The 18,914-nt window shown below is 41.5% G+C and overlaps 2 protein-coding genes across 2 annotated transcripts; one reads left to right on the top strand and one right to left on the bottom strand.

Moving 5' to 3' along the window:
• The first annotated feature begins 510 nt into the window (after window positions 1–510).
• On the top strand, window positions 511–5,729 carry LOC306750641 (15-hydroxyprostaglandin dehydrogenase [NAD(+)]-like). Its single transcript, XM_079234104.1, has 7 exons — window positions 511–638; window positions 890–1,013; window positions 1,702–1,808; window positions 2,602–2,698; window positions 4,240–4,316; window positions 4,557–4,714; window positions 5,302–5,729. The coding sequence occupies exons 1-7, from the start codon at window positions 546–548 to the stop codon at window positions 5,420–5,422; spliced, it is 777 nt and encodes a 258-aa protein (XP_079090230.1). The 5' UTR covers window positions 511–545; the 3' UTR covers window positions 5,423–5,729.
• A 3,004-nt stretch (window positions 5,730–8,733) lies between these two features.
• On the bottom strand, window positions 8,734–17,348 carry LOC306753185 (heterogeneous nuclear ribonucleoprotein A/B-like). Its single transcript, XM_079237044.1, has 9 exons — window positions 17,299–17,348; window positions 15,990–16,312; window positions 14,874–15,042; window positions 14,185–14,343; window positions 13,043–13,174; window positions 12,228–12,360; window positions 11,367–11,513; window positions 10,645–10,735; window positions 8,734–9,739 (listed from the first exon to the last, which is right to left on the bottom strand). Exons 2-8 carry the CDS (start codon window positions 16,286–16,288, stop codon window positions 10,665–10,667), a joined length of 1,110 nt encoding a protein of 369 aa, XP_079093170.1. The 5' UTR covers window positions 16,289–16,312; window positions 17,299–17,348; the 3' UTR covers window positions 8,734–9,739; window positions 10,645–10,664.
• Window positions 17,349–18,914: the final 1,566 nt, after the last annotated feature.

The raw sequence follows: 18,914 nt of genomic DNA, 5'->3' as shown, positions 1-18,914 counted from the left end.
TTCAACTCACTTCAAGGTCACGTAAACCCAACACTTCCAACATTATCTGAGGGAGACCAGTATGAAACACCAGTGCTCTGTGGGGCTATCAGGACAGGGTGTGCCGAACCTGAGACCAGCTGATAGTGCTGCCAGTTGAACTCACTCCCAAGGAAAGAGCAGGATGAGTCCAGAGGGGGAGATCTGTGTGTGTGTGTGGGGGGGGGGCAGTAAGATCAGGAGGAACTGGAATCCTCAATATCTTATTGATTGTCCCATATCAACATCGATTTAAACTTTAAAGTCACACAGCACTGTGCCTCCATCTAGTGGCCACATGTAACCAACGTGTATCCAGCGGTCGATCCTCCCAGGCTTGTCACAGCCGGGCCGCTGCGAGTTCAATCAACCCAAGCGCTGCTCACGTGTTCGGACATGACAGGTATGCGCGCCGCGCCGCGCCCGCCCACGCCCTCCCCTCAGGGCATAGCTGCGGTGTTTCTCGCAGGATCTCTTCGGCTCTTCGTCTCCCGGACCTCTGGAACCCGAAACAGCGGAACAACAACATGGCATTAAGTGGAAAAAGCTGCGTGGTGACCGGAGCGGCGATGGGCATCGGGAGAGCCATCACGGGGGTCCTGCTGAGGAACGGGGCCAAGGTAGTGTGTGTGTGTGTGTGTGTGTGTGTGTGTGTGTGTGTGTGTGTGTGTGTGTGTGTGTGTGTGTGTGTGTGTGTGTGTGTGTGTGTGTGTGTGCGCGTGTGCGTGTGCGTTATTAGTGTGACATTAGTGTCAAACCTGAGGGTTTATCGGTGAGTGTGTATCTGAAGGTCCTTCACTGTGTCCTTCACATGTGTCCTTGTGTCCCTCACCTGTGTCCTTGTGTCATTCACTGTGTCCTTGTGTCCTAGGTAGCACTCCTGGATGTGAATGAAACTGCGGGAAAGAGTTTCATGGAAGTCCTGGACAAACAATATGGACGAGAGAGAACTTTGTTCCTCCACTGTGATGTGGAGTCAGAGGAGCAGATCAAAGGTCACACACACACACACACACACCCTGAGGCCTACTGCAGTCTCAGGGTTGTTGTTCCAACATCTTAACGTGAACTCTTTGCATAACTTGTGAACGTTTTGTGGAAGTCTCACACATTCACAGCTTGTTTAAAAGTATCCAGAGATTGAAAGTTACGTTTTTACATTTATGTTCTGGCTTCTTTCTTCTTGTTAAATACACTTTTAGTGAACATGACACAGAACAAAACAGCTGAACTTGCCGTGAGCTTTTGCAAAAGATATGAATTATTTGTTTCAAACAACTTGAAATGAACAGATCAGATTTCCTGGTCGGACTATCAAACATACACTTAGTTCATATCTCAGAAAGTTATAATAGTTCATAATCATAATTTCGTGCAACTTCTGCTTATTTTCATGACCTCTCAACTTCACGTAATGATCATGTTCTCTGTTATTTATTTGGTCCATAAGTGTTTTGTTCTGTCTGACAAAAAGTCTGAAAAAGAAAGAATCCTCTTTGAGAAGCTGGACGCAGGATTTAGGGATATTTATTTATATTCTCCTTCTTATATGATTCATGGATCCTCAAAGTTGTTTTCTTGTGATTGGCTGATGGATCAGCTGACTGATCGTTGCAGCTCTGCAGTGAAGCTCCACTGAATTGTTAGATACTAATAATCATCGTTGTTCTCTCTGCTCTCCAGCTGCCTTCCAGAAAGTTGCAGAGACCTTCGGGGGAATCGACGTCCTGTGCAATAACGCCGGCCTCCTGAACGAGGACTCGTGGGAGAAAACCGTCTCCGTCAACCTGGTGAGGCGACACCCGGAGTTATGCTGCGTTCACACCAAAAGTGTTGCGAATTTTCCGCACGAGTCGATTGCATGCAAAGTCAATGCATAGACGTGACTGGTTGCGAACAATGCAAATTTCTGCCTGGCGGCGCGAATGGCGCGTTGCGAAAAATTTGCCTCATTCGCACTAGTTGAAATTTTCCAACTTTTGCAAACAAATCGCTTGACGTGAGTTGCGAAAGCCAATCAGTGTTGAGAAGTAGCGCTTGAAGCGGCAGTTATTCAGACACTGTTCCTGCAGGAGTCAAAGCTGTGTGTGCCTACGGATAATATTATGAACCCAGACACGATGGTGTCTGATGTTCTGACGTTTGTGGAATTTCCACAACAAGTATAAAGCAGAACTAGTGGTTATTTGATGGATGGCGCAATATTCACAACGCTTTTGTTGTGAGCGTAGTATAATTCACAACGCAGAGTCAGCATGTAGAGTACATATTTTATCTTCACAGCATATTATTACTTGAATTATTTACATATTTAGCTGTTTAGCACAATGACAATATTTCTGGAGGGCAAAAAATCTAAACAAAACACTGAATAGCTGGTTAAAATAAAGACAATTCATGTTACATAAGAACAACAACAATTAAGAGGTAAAGGGAGCAGCCGAGATGAAAGAAAGTAATGCACTAATAAACTAGACTAATGCACAATACAAAGGTGTGTGTGTGTGTGTGTGTGTTTGTGTGTGTGTGTGTGTGTGTGTGTGTGTGTGTGTGTGTGTGTGTGTGTGTCTTTGTCTCTCTCAGATGGGAGTCATCAGGGGGACTTACCTGGCACTGGAGCACATGAGCAAGTTGAGTGTAGGTCACGGAGGGGTCATCATCAACACTGCATCCATGGCAGGTAAAAACGCCCACAAAGCATTGCATATGTTTTTTTCCATCAAAAGAAAACAGCCCTGAGTCCCCAAGCCCTTCTAGCGGCCTTAGTGAGGTCTGTTCAAGTAGTTGTATGAACCCCAAATGAGTTCTAATACTTTATTAGAATTTATTTGTGAATTATTTTTTAAACATCAACCTTCAGAGTTGTAAGACCCCTCTTTATAAAGATAATAACATAAAGAATCGGAAACTGCAAGAAAATCACAATAAAACAAAGCCTTGGGGTGGTACGTAGGTGTTTTAGTCAAAAAAACTGTGTCGTTCGGTTCAAAAATTTAAAAGTTATAACCTTTATGCCTAAACATGCTCGGATTGGGGCATGCTGGGTATTATTATTTGCATAAATTACCAGTTAAGATGTGTGACTTCATGTAATTACTAGGGCTGGGCAAAGTTGAACAAATTTAACTGATTAATCGCCTGATTTTTCTGCGATTAATCGCATTATGCGCCAAATTCAATAATGAAGTAAAAACTAGTTTATTGCGCGCTTTTATTTTAAAGTAATGTTATCAGAACAATATAACAGGTCCTCTGGAGCAACAGCAAGTTAACAACAGTATATAAATCAAAAATATATGCTAGGGAAGAAAAAAAAGATGTATTTTTTGTATGCTTCTATATGACATTCAATTAAATATTGTATTTATTTTCAGATGTTATAGACTATTTTATGCTAATGTAAAACAGCTTAATATTGTGCTGAAGAAGAAACATTTGTCTTTTATCAGGGAACAACATTAACGTTCTGTTCAGTAGTAAGGGTCCCTGTGAGGGACAAGCCACTCCTTCTTTTGTCATGTTCAGTTTGTTGCTTACCTTAAAGATGTATGTTAAAGACCAGCAATTGATTAACTTTATACAAAAACAATAAGTGCTTTTGATCTTACTCAGTGAGAAAAGTCCAGTCTGTGTTGGCTTGAACAAGTGCACTGACGTCTGGTTGAATGAGGTGGAGATGTGAAGGACAGCTGACGTGTATCTCAGTGGCGGTATCTGCACATGCGCGATTAATGTTCACTCAGGACTTGGAGACTGCAGCGCGAGGCTCCTGTGAGACTGACCGTTTGTGAGCGCTCTGAGGCGGAGCGGCTCGTGGCAGCACCCGCTGCTCGCTGAGAACAGAAACTACAAAACAATATGTGCTTCAGTCTGTTGGCAACAAGCCGGTTGCTGAGGCTGCGGAAGCGCGCGTGCATACATAAATCGCCTTCAGAGTAAAAGCAGTGCCGTTGTCTTGCATTTATGGCGTGCATCTTATTTATTTCTTTTTCTTTTTTGATTGACCTTAACGCGATTTTAATGCGTTAACGTGCCCAGCCCTAGTAATTACATAAACTTAACGGTAAGTTACATTTTTCCGGGGCCGATAGAACTCTTCCCATAAGGCTTTAATGTATTTCAACAATTTAAATGAAGTTAATCAACGTTGTGGTTCCGGAGATACTTATGAGTCAGGGACTTGAGCCTATGATATCGACTGATCCGACCCCTGTCCTGCAGGTCTCGGCCCTCTGCTGAGCTGTCCGGTCTACACGGCCACAAAGCATGCAGTGGTCGGCTTCACTCGGGCCATGGCGGTAAGGACGCTGGTTTTCTTCTCCAGAAGATTAAGGTTTAAAAAAAAAAATCCAATTAATCACTGTTGTTGTTCCAAGTGCAAGTGGAGGCTTTTAGGGTTTGGCTTTTTAATAAGCACATAGTCAAATTTCTATGATTCAGGAGGTGTGTGTGTGTGTGTGTGTGTGTGTGTGTGTGTGTGTGTGTGTGTGTGTGTGTGTGTGTGTGTGTGTGTGTGTGTGTGTGTGTGTGTCCACCAGGCCGCATCCACGGCCTCTGGTTACGGTGTGCGGTTCAACGCCCTCTGCCCAGGTTTCGTCCAAACAGACCTCTTCTCTGCTATTAATTCCAACCTGGGGCGGTTCTCCCACCTGTCTGAAGCAACCCGGCAGCTGACCCAGCATTTCGGACTCACAGAGTGAGTCTTTGCCCGTTTTGTTAAAGGCGGTACAAATAAATCAACATTAAATCTTTCTAACTGCAACAAGAACAACAACAGCAAATCCATAATTGTTGTGTTATACATGTAGAGCTGGGTATTATTAACTGTATAGCTCCTTAACGATGTATATCACAATATAGCATGTTTTCTGGTCAGTCAATCAATAAATAGTCTTGCGTGCTTGCAACGATTTTCATTATCTATTAATCTGTTGATTTATTTTCTCGATTAGTAAATAGGCTGTATAAAATGATGAAAACAATAAAGAAGTAAAACCCTGTGCCCACAGGTGACCAGAAACTGTTCCCATTTAAAAAGCTGGAAGCTGAGAATTCGGAACTTTTTGTCTTCTATCCTATAAATAATTACTCAAACCGATTAAGTTAATGACCAAAATACTTGGCAACTGACTAATCTTTGCAACTCTGTATTATAAAATATGAAACATCGCGATATGGTTCCATTAAAAGACGATAAATCGCACACGTTAAAGTGCATTATCTCGACCGTGAACGTTACTCATTTAAGCCACTTTACCCTTTTTAAAATTTGTATTGTTTCAGCATGTCTGATGTAGCGCAGGCCGTTCTGCAGATGGTGACCGATGAGACGAAGAACGGAGAGGCCTTCCTGGTTTCCCCGGAGAGAAAGGAATACGTGAAGTTTCCCTCATTCATCCAGTGACTTTACTGGATCAAAGCAACCAAAGTTTCTCAGTGTTTTATAAAAAACAAATACCTCGAGTTCTTTTTATACAGCAGACAAGGACAATTGCATAATTTTTCATTGAGTTAGTTTAATTAATGCTGAATTATGATGATAACTACGATAATTGTGCATGAGTGTGTTCTGAGACAAGAAAGAAATTCAGAATGTATTTTCACGTAATCACCACTAGCTGTCACTGTTTAACCTTCATAAAAAATCATTTTGTATCAGTCACACGTCATTCTGCACGTATAGTAGTGTAGTTTGTAATAAATACGTTCATTCATAATGAAGTGGTTTGTTCTAATGTTTCTTCTCGAAGTGAAATCAGTGAATGAGAAAAAGAATGCAATGTGTTTATATAAATGTATATGCATTTACATGTAAGCATATGTATGTATAAATGTGTATATATGTATGTATATACAGTATGTGTATATATACCAGTGGCGGGCCGTCAATGCTGCGTTCACACCAAACGCGGTGCGAATTTGAAGCGCGACCAGATTAAATGCAAAGTCAATGCACAGACGCAATAAATTGCGAAAAGGTGTTTTTTTCGCGCGAATAACAAGTATAAAGCAGAACTAGTGGTTATTTATTCCATGGTCGATAGCGGAAATGAAAGCTCTTTTCATGGAGAGAAGCAACAGCGATAAGCCACGCCCCCTTTGACGCGCCGCGAATATTCACGCCGCCTTCGGTGTGAACACTCTTTTATTGGTGTGGAAGTCTCAAACATGTCGGAACATCAAACATCCTCGTGTTTGGGTTCATAACACCACCCGTAGCCGCACACAGCTCGGTGAATTTCACCGACTCCTCCAGGAACTGCGCCTGGCTTATCTCCGTAAAACAGAACATCAAACTCCATCGTGTCTGGGTTCATAATATTATCCGTAGTCCCACATCTGTGTCTGAATGACGGCTGCTACAAGCACTACTTCAGGCGGAGCAGCAACAGTTTGATTCAGCAACGGCAGGACAGCGGGGGTGACGGGCGGAGCTTCTCAACGCTGATTCTCAATGCTGATTGGCTGACGCAACTTTGCGTCACGCGATTTTCCCGCCGGAGTTGGGATATTTCAACTTGCGCGAATTCGCGCCGCGTCCTTCACTCTGTTCGCGCTGCGAAAAAAAAACGCCTTTTCACAACCTATCGCGTCTGTGCATTGACTTTGCATGTAATCTGGTCGCGTGTCAAATTCGCGCCGCGCTTGGTGCAGCATAAGCCTTCTCTACTGGCCTAAACAGAATCACAAAGTTATAGCTATTTTATAATTTAAAAACACATTTAACAAAAAAAAAATCTATATAATTATTTTTTCCTATTAGCTTATTTTCTCATTGCACAGCTCTTCATCTGTTCCTCTGCTTCAGGCTTCTGGTACGGCTCGGCTTGGGAGCTGGTTAACAGCATACTTATCCAATCACATTTCATCTCTCTTTCTCTGTGGAAGAGTAGCCTAGTTAAACTATATGAATTGGCTTTCTAGAGTGTCTGGACGTCTGACTCGTGGCCCGTGTGACCACGTTGTGATTGGTCACCTGGAACCTAGAAGCTACCTTGAAGCTCAGGCTGAAGCCTGAGAAACGGAAATTGCTGGTGGATTAACTGATGACACCTTTTGCACAGAGGGTTACGGGCATGTAGTGAGTCAACTGCTGGTTGTTGTGTGTTTTTTCATCTGCAGTCGTATTTAATCATAAATAGCTACTGCGCTGTTGTTCGAGCCAGGGCTGGTCCCGCTACCTATGGTTGTCGGGGAGCTAGCTGCTGCACCTAATGCTGACAACACTTTTTATATTTGTGCTGAATTTCCCGTGTTGTTTACTAGAATTCAAATAGCACCGGAGATGTCTTGTGTCTGCAGTGTTGCAAAATGTATTTTCACGTAATGACCACTAGCTGTCACTGTTTAACCTTCAGAAAAAAAACATTTTGTATCAAAGTCACGTGCGTGAAATCCCAGTAACTGAGCAGATTGTGAAATACTCAGACTGGCCTTCTGGCATCAACAACCATGCCACGCTCAAAATTGCTTAAATCACCTTTCTTTCCCATTCTGACATTCAGTTTGGAGTTCAGGAGATTGTCTTGACCAGGACCACACCCCTAAATGCATTGAAGCAACTGCCATGTGATTGGTTGATTAGATAATTGCATTAATGAGAAATTGAACAGGTGTTCCTAATAATCCTTTAGGTGAGTGTATATACATATATACACATATGGTTTAAGAAACATTGGGTATATATACATATATGTGTATATATTATATATGTGTATATATACACACATATGTACACAGTGTGTTTAGGAAATAAATACTGTGGGTAATGTACTAGCTAAATACTGTGGGTAAACTGGAATGGAAGTGTACCGTCTGCTCTCCTGTAGATCTCTTCCTGTGTCGAGTGTGTGTATATGACTTCAGTAAAAGTTCTGAGAGAAACTGCATCATCACTCTCGTGATCATTTCTCCCCGTTTCAGGGGTGTAACACACACCTCTGACAGCAATTATAACCGCATAACTATATAGATTATAATTAACTGGAGGATACACGTAGCTCTTATTCCCTTAAATATAAACAGGAGGCCGGCCACCCTACGGAAGAAAGTCATTTCGGCCATTTGTTTTTTTTTAATTGAAATAAAAGTTGGATAAAATCGCCACTTGTCCTCTTTAAATGTAGTTAGGTGTCGGTAGGTAGAACCGCCAGTGCCGCCGACTCGACGCCGCTCTCCTGCACCTGACTGACGCCACATGCTGCCACGGACTCGCCGCTGCCAGTAATCTCACTCGCTGTCTCTCCCAACAACGTTAGCTAACGTGATAGCAAGCTGACTAGCTTATCATTAAAAAACTGGTGGGAGGGAAATGAAGCCGCTGGAGACATCTTAACGCTGATTGGCCAAGACTCGACACACATCTTCTATTGCGAAGATCACGACCTCAGCTTTTTTCCCGTGTCTCACTTCAATCTCAGAAACGCTGGCCAAAAATATATAACTCATTCCAGAAGCAATCTAATAATCTTGGTTATAATACCCCTGACTTTCCAATAACTTAGGTTAACAATTTAAAACTTTTAAAAATGTATGTTCTGAAAACCGGAGGGTCAAACAAATAATTTTTAAAGTGTACGAGCAACAGAAGTAAATGTAAAAACAAAAAGCTACCGTTTGCTTTTCGTCGACACCAGAATTAACAGTAACATTAAGCATTAGAAATACACAAAAAATATTACAAACGAGAATGTTTATTACTAATAAATTGCCAGACACTAGCCGAGGAGACTCCAGTGGTCTGAAAGTCTTTAAAAGACAAAAAAACAAAAGAAAATTCTAAGCAGACATTTAACTTCAAAGCGGTTACTTCTATATATATAAAAAAAAAAAAAAAAAAAAGTATAAAAAAAAAAAAACAGTGACACTTGACAAAACAAACTAAACCAGCAGGGAAACTTAGACACGTTGCTTGTTATGTAAAACGGTATGTAGATTTAACAGGAAGTCATGCCACAGCTGCATGAGGTTGAATAATTGGTTGCCCCCCTAATTCATCTGTATGCTTTCCAAATGTTTTAATACCGTTTGTGAACGTCCTGGAAGAAATAAGCGTGCAGGCAGTCGTTGTAGATTTAAGGAATAAGAGTTAAAATTATCTTGGTACACTGGATTCCACATGAAGGGGGGGAAGAATTACCAAATGAGGGAACAAGAAACCCAATTGTCGAGTCGCGCTCCACATTTCTTCATTACGGATCATCGGATTGCGTGGCGACAAAAGACCAAGTGAAAAATCAATGTTTGACAACTGAATTTAAACCCTGAACCCTTTTTCAACCACTTTCCTTATATTCCACCCCTGGAAACCTGGAAGCATCAGAAACCCCCCGGGGAAAAAATAAAAATTAATAAAATTACTGAAAACTGTTTATTTTGTCAAAAAAAGCTCCTTTACAGCGCCAAGATTTTCAACCTGTAAAGCCAGCAAACATGTAAAATACAAGCCTTACAATACATTAGAATCAAAACGGGTACCAAAAAGTACAGTAAAAATTACACTTCCATTGATGGAAATGTTGGAAGGGGGACAAGAAAAAAAAAAAAAAAAAAAAAAAAAACACCAAAGGGAAAAGTAAAACCTAAAAATGAAAGGATTAAAAAAAAAAAAGAAAAAAAAAAAGAAAAAAGTTACATTTCAGATGTTTTCTGTACAAATGGTCTTCTGTCATAAAAGAGGTTGAGTCAGTGTTTCCATCCAGCCGTCGGTCTCACTGGATCCCTAAAGGAACGACACATTTGTTTCTGTCAGTTTTCATTCAAAAACACTTTGATTATAGCAGCTTGTCAACAAGGATCCAGAATATTTAATTTTGTTATCAACCAAAAAATGATTTCTCTGAAGCCAGTAAACCAAACATAATACATGTTATACTTTTACTTGTTACACACAATTCAAATGATAATGAAATAGACAATAGTATGTTTATGATCATTCTTAATTGATTAAGTTAAAGTATAAAGCGCTTAGAGCGTGTTAGGAAGTTAAACAGCTCATAATTCATCTCTAATATCCATTTTATATTCATGTGAAAACATCTCCTTCACACTACTGGATTTATTCTAGTTCATCACCAACACTTATAATTTACTGTCAGCCACTACTAATTTTCACTGACAGAGCCTGACCGCATCATAATGCAACTGAAGTGAACCTCCGTTGGTTATCCGTTAGCGGTGCTGCTAACGTTACTAGCTCTCCTACTGGTTTAATTAAACACTGATTGGTTGTTGACCGTCACATGATCAGAGACTAGAAAAACATCAAGTCCTGATCACACGTTTTACTGAATATTGGAGGAAACTATAGTCAGTAAAACTGCATTCACACCATGATGGTTAACGTTAAACTGTCTTTAATCCGCGGTTCAGATGCGTGAAGAACCACGAGGGGGATCCATACGGTCCGTTACGCCACCAAGACAATAAATCATCATTTAGTCCTTGAATATAGGGAGATCTAGTCACAGAAACGGCATATAATATTCCCAACTAGGTTTTCATGAGTATAATCATGGTCTGGTGAAGCTTTGAAGGCTCAGCGTTTAACATTTGATCGCCTCGATGAAACCTGAGCTGTGACGTCATGTCGTTGGGGTCTAAGTGTGTAAAGGTACGTTGACATACCTTGCGCTGCCATGTGATCATCAGTATGGCTTGTAGCCGGTCTGGTGTGGCCCCCGTCTTGGAGTTTTCCCGTAGCTGCCGTTGCCCTGGTCTGTGTAGGGGGGACAAACGGGTCAGACACGGACAAATCTTAACCCCCCCGCCCCCCCAAAAAAAGCGGTCGGACGGAAAAGCAATTTTTTTTTTTACAAAAATATAAATAAAATAAAAAAAAACAAAAAAAAACACCCAAACGACACCGTTTATCACATCCAGAGGCTGTAAAAACAGTCAGGATTTTAATCTTTGACGGCCCTCGAACACATGTGTGACGATCGCATCAGTGAGGAAAAAGCAATGGAAACTAAACTTAAAATTGTTATTTTTACATCAACATCATTATTCTACACGTCTCACACCGCCGCGAAAAAAACGTTAACCAGAACCTGTGAAAAACATTAAGTTCTGAGCTCCTCAAATAATAATAATCCGAAACCAACCGTCACAACAATCCAGTGAAACTTTCAAACCAGTGTTTTAGAAAAAGCCTGTGAAAGGTTTCAACACAGTTGAAATCTGCAGGAGGAGCTCTAGCTAACGTTGCATTTAGTCATTATGGTGCGTTCAAGCTCTACTCAGTAAAAATTAGTAAGGAGATGTTTTCGCCAGCAATATAAAATAGATAGTTTCTAAAAACACCCTGATCGCCTCTAAACTGCACATGAAGGTCTGCGTGTACTCACTGTAATCATAACCGGGACCGTATCCGTAGTAGCCAGAAGAGTAGTCGTAGTTGCCGTAGCCTCCGTATCCACTGTAGCCGTAGCCCTGGTTGCCGTATCCCGGGTTCCAGTAGTTCCCATAGCTCTGGTTCCAGCCTTGACCCTGACCTGAGAGAGACGGTTCACTTTTATAACAATATAAGCCACAAAACACTCAATATAACCTGCCATGCTAGTTATGCAATGTTTGTTTTTATTATGTAGTTATCCACTTTCACATTACACCTTAAAGTACTGTTATCTGTGCACTTTATTTTAATTTGTTATTCTATTGTAGATTTTATTGTAAATATTCATGCTCCCATTTCTTGCACTCAGTTTATTGTTGTGCACCACCCGCCATGACAAATTCCTTGTATGTGAAAACATACATGGCAATAAATGGTTCTGATTCAAAGTGCCTTTGGATACCTTTTAAGGTGCCACACAAATAAAAATGGAATATTATTAATATAAGTTAGTGTATAGTAGTAATGTTCAGGCTACTGTAGTTTCTGATGAGTAAAAAAAAAAATATGCTTGGCCACATTACTGTCAAACAATTAACGACACCAAAAAAAGAGAGGTTTATTTTGGGCTAACATGAAAGTATTGTTTAAACAGATTTATAAACATTTCATTATGACTTTTGCTTAATTAGTTTTTCCAAAAACAAATTGCACCATAAGCCTTGTATATGTCGTCTGTGCTGAAGTATTTTCATTCAGACAAAATCAAATTTCCTTCGTGGATTAATAAAATTGTTATTCATGCCACCGTTCATGCACCACAGTTTAACAGCTCATCTTTTACTAGTCGAGACAGAAGATTCTCTTTCCTTACCTCCGCGACCTCTGCCTCCTCCCCGGCCACCATAACCACCGCCGCCACCACCGCCACCGCCGCCGCCACCACGTCCTGTTCCATACTGCTGCTGCTGGTACACCTCCTTTGGCTGGGCGATCTTCAGCTCACACTGGACGAGGAACAAACAAAACGCACGTGAGCATCCTGATTCTACAGACCCAGCAGAAAAACGTGCACTCAAACTCTTCTGAGTAAATGTTTGCTGATGAAACCACTTTGTGTCAACACTGAAGGACTGATCGTGGTTCACTCCAACCATCAAATATTTATATACACACTGATTATCTTAAATAATCCTTTATTAGTCCCCTAGTGGGGACATATATTCTGTACATTTTAACTCATCCTTAGTAATTTAGTGAAAGTCAATGTTTTTTCCAACAGTAACCTGCAAATATTCTACACTTTGCTGCTTACATTTTCCGGTTCAACAGGCAAATCATTACGGTTATTTCTTAAAATCACATCTTAAACTTAATTTGTTGCTTAAAAAGTCACTAAAAAAAAGAAAAAGAAAAAAAAAAATCTCACTAAAGAGCCCCTCTGACTGTAGGAACTTTCCAAGGACAATATTTGAAAAACTAGGGACCAGATAGTGTAACAACCAGCAGCAGACAACAATGAGCTGAAGGAACCTTTACGTTCCACTAAAAACTGTCGACTAGAAATGATCTGGAACTTCTTGGCGGAAAGGGAGCTGAAGGGGTCACAGGTCACATAAAAGAAACCTGACATAAAAACGGTCAGCATCTCAAACCACCAACTCTGCTGAAAGATAAGTGCGTTTGTACCCTGCCGCCCTGGATGGTGTGGTATTTCTTCTCCAGACACTTCTTGACGCTGGCCTCGTCTTTGTACGTGATGAAGATGAAACCCCTCCTTTTCTTCGATTTGGGGTCGATGGGAAGTTCAATGGTTTCGATCTAGAACAAGATGGCGGAGTTGATTGAAGCAGATTTTTATAAAAAGGCCAATAATTCAGCCACAAGCCCAACATTTATGTTTGACATGTCCTCAATTATGGCGCACATTACTTAAACGCATCATTCCAAATTATTCTTAGTCACGACAAACAAAATAAACTTGTAGAATGTATTAATTTCAGATGCTTTCGACTGATTGACAGAATTTATGATACAAATGAAGTGTTATTTTCCACAGGAAGCATGTCTTCACTTTGTTTACATCAGCCACTCGTTTACACTATTAGACAGAATCTTCATTAATTAGGCTTGAAGATCAATTAAACACAGATCTGTCCTTTCAAATGTTTGTATTGGGGGCAGGCACGGTCACCTCATTTAAGAGTAGACTTAAGACTTTCCTCTTTGATAGCGCTTATAGTTAGGGCTGTTTCAGGCTTGTAGTTAGGGCTGTTTCAGGCTTGCCCTGGTCCAGCCCCTAGATATGCTGCTATAGGCCTAGACTGCTGGGGGACATCTTAGGATACACTGAGCTCCTCCTCTCTCTCCTTCTCTTTTGCTCCTCCTCTCCTTCTGGATAAATGATTGTCTCTTCAATGCACATTGCTAACTCTACTTTCTTTTTCCATGGATTTGTGGCTGCCTGGAACCAGTGGGGGGAGGACCCCGGCTGCCATGGCCCTGCTAATGCAACTGGCCTGGAACCGGTCCTGCCAGCTGCCATGGTCCTGCTGATGCCCCTCCTCTCTACCTCCTTCTGTTTAATGGATCGTGGCTATCTGGAGCATGCCTACTATTCATTATATGAATAATTTCTGTCATTCATTGAATGTGCTGTAACTCCGTTACGTTATTCATTCTGGTCACATGACATCTATTGCTTCTGTCCATCCGGGGAGAGGGATCCTCCTCTGTTGCTCTCCCTCAGGTTTCTTCCCCTTTTTTTTTCTTCATTTAAACAGATTTCCATTTAACCGTCATTAAATTTGGCGCCATCTCATAAAACTAACCTCGCCAAAAGCTCCGAAATATTCCCTGATGGCGTCCTCGGTTGCCTCGGGGTTCAACCCCCCAACAAAGATCTTCTTGGCGGGCTCCTTCTTCATGGCCATCGCCTTCTTGGGGTCGATTGGACGTCCGTCCAGTCTGTGTTCTTTCTGTTCCAGCACCTGCAGACGAGTTATAATAATTATAGAACTCCAACTAACACACACACGATCAATCGGTTCTTTGAGCGACAGCTACAATTTCTGTGCAGGCTCAAATGTTCTTGATTTTAGCCTTAGACGATTTTGTTGAGTCTCCCATCTGTGTATTAAAACAATGTTCTGGCAGAGGCGTTGACCCTCTGAACCCGATCGATGGAGATTGAAAAGCATGTTTTCTTCAAACAATTGCTACAGTACACGGATACGCCACAGCCAGAAGCAGAAAAGGTCTGGTTCTCATCTGTTGATCCTTGAACACATAATGTGCAAGAAAAAAAAAAAAAGTTTAAAATTTGTGATACTTCATCAGGAACTTGCTTTAACGAGATTCGGAAGAAGTAAACTTAAATTCTGAGCTCATTAACGCAACTATGAAGCCATGATTAATTCATCTGAGATCAACAGTCATGTGACAACATCTCGGTAACGCTTCGACTGAACGTCAGGCTGCGGCAAAAAAAAAAAAGTGATTAGTGGTAAACGAGCCTCACCTTTTCTACACTGGCGGCCTCTTTGAAGAGGACAAAGCCGAAGCCCCGGGACCGGCCGGTGTTGGAGTCCATCTTGATGGTGCAGTCTGACACCTCGCCAAACTTACTGAAGTAATCCTTCAGGTCCTTTTTACTCGTGTCCCAGCTGAGGCCGCCCACGAACATTTTCCTACAAACACCTTGCTGTCAATTGCTTTTCTCCTCCCAAAGGTTATTACATAGAAAGCACAACACTTATTTATAGTCATCCTGCACCATCTCACTCATAGCTTTCTTTTTTCCACCATCTGCACTTGACATTATTCTGGTCTGTGACATTGGAAGTTTATTTTTTTTCAGTTGCTTTGGATGCTCAAGAACAAGATATAGTTATACATGTATGTTGTATCATCTTGTTATTAAGCCCACATGGTTCCTTTGAGTAATTTATTATTAATCTCATAATAAAGTGTCTTTTGTGCCAGAACTTAATCCATGTGTTCTTGTACAATCCTCATACTACGTATTGGGGATACAACCATGTACTGAGAATAAGGTGACACATGCACTCTAAATCACAACTCTATTATTAATGCTTCTCGTTTATTTCCCTTCTATACGTTTTAGAATCAACAATATTGTTATTGTCCATTTACCCTCATCCTTTAAAGCACTTTGAAACATGCTGTATAAATTAAGTTTATTGCAATTATTAGAATGAAGGTTTTCTGAACAACTGACATAAAATACTTAGAAAAAACATGTTATGTGTATGTATGTTTGTTTCCGCAGTTTCCTATGCAACTGCTTGGGTCTTTGTTTACATCCTGCCAGCTCATGACAAGTTTTTGTTTACAAATGAGAAATTAGTATTCTCTGATCTCATCAGCATTGGCTAAACCTGCAGATTGACACATTGATCAATCAAGAAAACTAGTTTTTTTTATTATTTTCAAACCAAGAACCGGTATGTGTGCGTCTCCCTTTGGACTTTTCTCTACTGTCTGACTGCTACACTTTTTAAATGCCTAGTCGAGGGGACAGCTTCATCACCTTTCCAAAACAATTGATGACCAAATACAATGCCAACTGTCTCTGTAGTTGCAGCCGTAGTGTCAAGAGACACGCAACACTCACCCAGCGTCTTCCTCTCCTTTGCTGGCGTCAATCTTTCCGCCGTCTGCACCATCGGCACCCTCCGTACCCTCTGCAACCTCCGTACCCTCGGCGCCGTTGTCCTGGATGTCTTCTTGGATATCCTCCGGAACGTCCAGGCCGTCGCCCTGGCCTCCCTCCTGGACGTCCTGGCAGTCGTCGTCCTCCTCCTCCTCCTCCTCTCCCGCCATCAGCTCCTGCTCGGCTCCATTCGTGTCCTCCTCCCCCTCGTTGCCGTTCTGGTCCGATGTCTCCATGAGGAGAGTATCAGCGTCTGCCATTCTGACGGTGGGCTCTTCAAGAGACTGAGTCGAGACAGGACAGATTTAGGATGCAGGCCATAACAAAGAGCATGAACACAGCATTTCCTAGGAGGGGGGGAGATGGTCTTGCTTGACACTTGCATTGTGGGAAAATGAACATTAAACTATGTTTTTTTTTAATACACCTTTACACAGTGAGTCAGGGTTTTTTTTGGAAAGGGGGATTAGATAGGTTAACATGATAAATGTGAGGAGCCAATACATTAATTTTAATGCATTTTACTGTATATGCATTTATATTTTATATCTGGACCCTTAATCTGTAATAAAGTTAAGATTGATTGAGCCAACGGTTCTTGTTTACGTATTTTTTCTTCAAACAACGTGCCGCTGGACGCCGCGCAGGCGAACAGGTAGATACAATAGCTGCACATTGTTCCTCTGCGAGTTAACGGTTCAGTTGACTTCTTATTCAAAACCATTAAAAACATCGTTGCGTGAACGTCGTAAACACTAACCGTTGGCGAACGCGGCTGCACGCTTGCACGCACGATAAGTCTTTTGTTAGTCGAAAGGAGGCAGCGAAAACCGCGGAGAGCGGGTCCGTGTTTCGGGGTTCAAGCGGACCGCGCTTTGCTCGGAACAGAGAGCAGGCCCGGATAGCAGCCAACAGCTAGCGCTAACCCACTGGACGTGAATAAAACAAACCGTCATTTAAAATTGTAAGCTGAATCCCACTAAACGTATTGAAGCACGTCGGGTTTATTTTCTGCCGCGACCGACGAACGAGTCATTCAATCGGGAAAAAAACCGCGTTAACGTCTTCGGCAGCTAACGGCTAACAGCTAACACACTGAGCTAGCGAGGTTTACTGCAAACAAGCGGACACGTTACGTGTAAAAGCAGGACGACCACACAAACAGTAAAAAGAATCCCGCGCTGCAACGTTAGTTAGTTAGTTAGCTAAAGCCCCCCTCGCATGTATTGCAATAAAATTGGAAATTAAAAACAAAGGAAAGCGTGCTTACTTTGTGGGGGGAAAAATACCGGAGACGCCGACTCGCTGCTCAAAATGGACACTCTCCAAATTCGCCGCTAACTCGTGGCAACATATATACGACCGGATGTGAGCGGACGCTGGCGGACCTCGCAACGACGGCGCCTGTGATTGGATACGGCGCTACGGTGGGCGATTAAAAACTTGACGCTATTGGCTGATTGGCTGACGCAATGATGACAAGAGGGGAAATACGGCAGCCAAATGTCCTTTCTTCATTCCCTTGCTCTCACCGCCACCCCGAGCCGTTGTTTGATATTTAATTACATTTTAATCGATGCGCAAATCATATGTGGTGCTTTTAATAGCTATGCAAACGGTTGATATATGTGTATGTCTTTATTTTGATCGGTAAATAAGAAAAATAAACGTCTCAAGTAGCTTCAGAAATGAAACACTGCGGGGGTTTTCGAGTGTTTGCGCAGTTTATATTCCGTAACAAAGCTGAAAGGGGACACAGACATAAATCAGGCTGCAGACCAATTCTATTTTCAAACAAATTAGTTACCTTGAATAGAATTTAAAAAATGCAGAGGGCAAGTAATAGTCTCTTGGGGTAGTTTATTAAAATTAATAGAATACTACACAGTTCTTCTAATTGTAATGCAACTCAAAAGCAAATTTCTTGTTTGGGAAAACATGACAAACATACTGTGATAACTTCAGTTACAACTCACACACCTGTCAATGATTTTTTTTCCACGCCAATCTTCTTTACTTTTCTTGCAGAACATCATGCTGTATTGAAGAAGACTTGAAACTAGAATACCAAATAAATAGTTTATTGAGGTAATAAATCGAGAGAATTAGAGTAATTTTCTCATAGACTTCTATACAACCAGAGCAGTTGCCCCAAGGACATGAGAGATAATGCACTTTTAAGACATGAAGCATTGGCTTCACTCATCAGAACCAGAGGTTGCTTCCTGATTTCAGTAGATATCTCTATTACACTATAGATAGATGTCTTAACATCAACAAATGTAACCTCTTCACATTTTGTTGGCATCACCTGCTAAGCCTTCTCTGCTGGCCTTTTTTTTTTAAATAATATATATATTTGATATATATTATAATTAAAAGTTATAGCTATTTTATAATTGTATTGTTTTTCACAAATACACTACATGTATTATTATAATTTTTCCTTATTAGCTTATTTTCTCATTGCCCAGCTCCTGTGTTGCTCTGTTGTCTGCCTTCTCTTCAGCCTTCAGAAGCCTTCAGCCTGCTGTGTGGCACGGTGCTGCTGCTTGTTAAGGGTCTTCTCATCCAGTCACATTTCACCTCTGTTTCTCTATGCAATCGAGAGCTGGTTAAGCTACATGGAGAGACCTGCTAGCGTTATGAAACATGTGTTTGGCCACACGGCCCGCATGACCATTAACGTGTGCTGTGATTGGTCAGTGGGGCAGCGTGACTTCTGTCAACGAAAGAAGCTTCTAGGTTGTAGGTTCTAGCTTCTACCTAGAACCTACAACCTAGAAGCTAGAATCTCAGGCTGAAGCCTGAGAAATGGACTTGCATGGCAAATTTACTGATGACATGTTTCGCACAGAGGGACATGTGCATGTGGTGAGTGAAATG

The sequence above is a fragment of the Taurulus bubalis genome (assembly GCF_910589615.1).
Source record: "Taurulus bubalis genome assembly, chromosome: 2".
In the NCBI taxonomy this organism is placed as follows: Eukaryota; Metazoa; Chordata; class Actinopteri; order Perciformes; family Cottidae; genus Taurulus; species Taurulus bubalis.
Note: the sequence above shows the minus strand (reverse complement) of the source record. Positions and strands in the feature narration are given on the sequence as shown.

What these genes read in the sequence shown, in the direction of transcription:
- LOC306753185 (XM_079237044.1), bottom strand. Translation starts at nt 16,288, where the DNA reads ATGGCAGACGCTGATACTCTCCTCATGGAGACATCGGACCAGAACGGC. An exon ending in ATTTCGGAGCTTTTGGCGAG is followed by an intron (nt 13,175 to 14,184) that starts GTTAGTTTTATG and finishes ATCTTGTTCTAG; the next exon opens with ATCGAAACCATTGAACTTCC. An exon ending in ACACCATCCAGGGCGGCAGG is followed by an intron (nt 12,361 to 13,042) that starts GTACAAACGCAC and finishes TTCCTCGTCCAG; the next exon opens with TGTGAGCTGAAGATCGCCCA.
- LOC306750641 (XM_079234104.1), top strand. Translation starts at nt 546, where the DNA reads ATGGCATTAAGTGGAAAAAGCTGCGTGGTGACCGGAGCGGCGATGGGC. An exon ending in CAACACTGCATCCATGGCAG is followed by an intron (nt 2,699 to 4,239) that starts GTAAAAACGCCC and finishes CCTGTCCTGCAG; the next exon opens with GTCTCGGCCCTCTGCTGAGC. An exon ending in CAGCATTTCGGACTCACAGA is followed by an intron (nt 4,715 to 5,301) that starts GTGAGTCTTTGC and finishes GTATTGTTTCAG; the next exon opens with CATGTCTGATGTAGCGCAGG.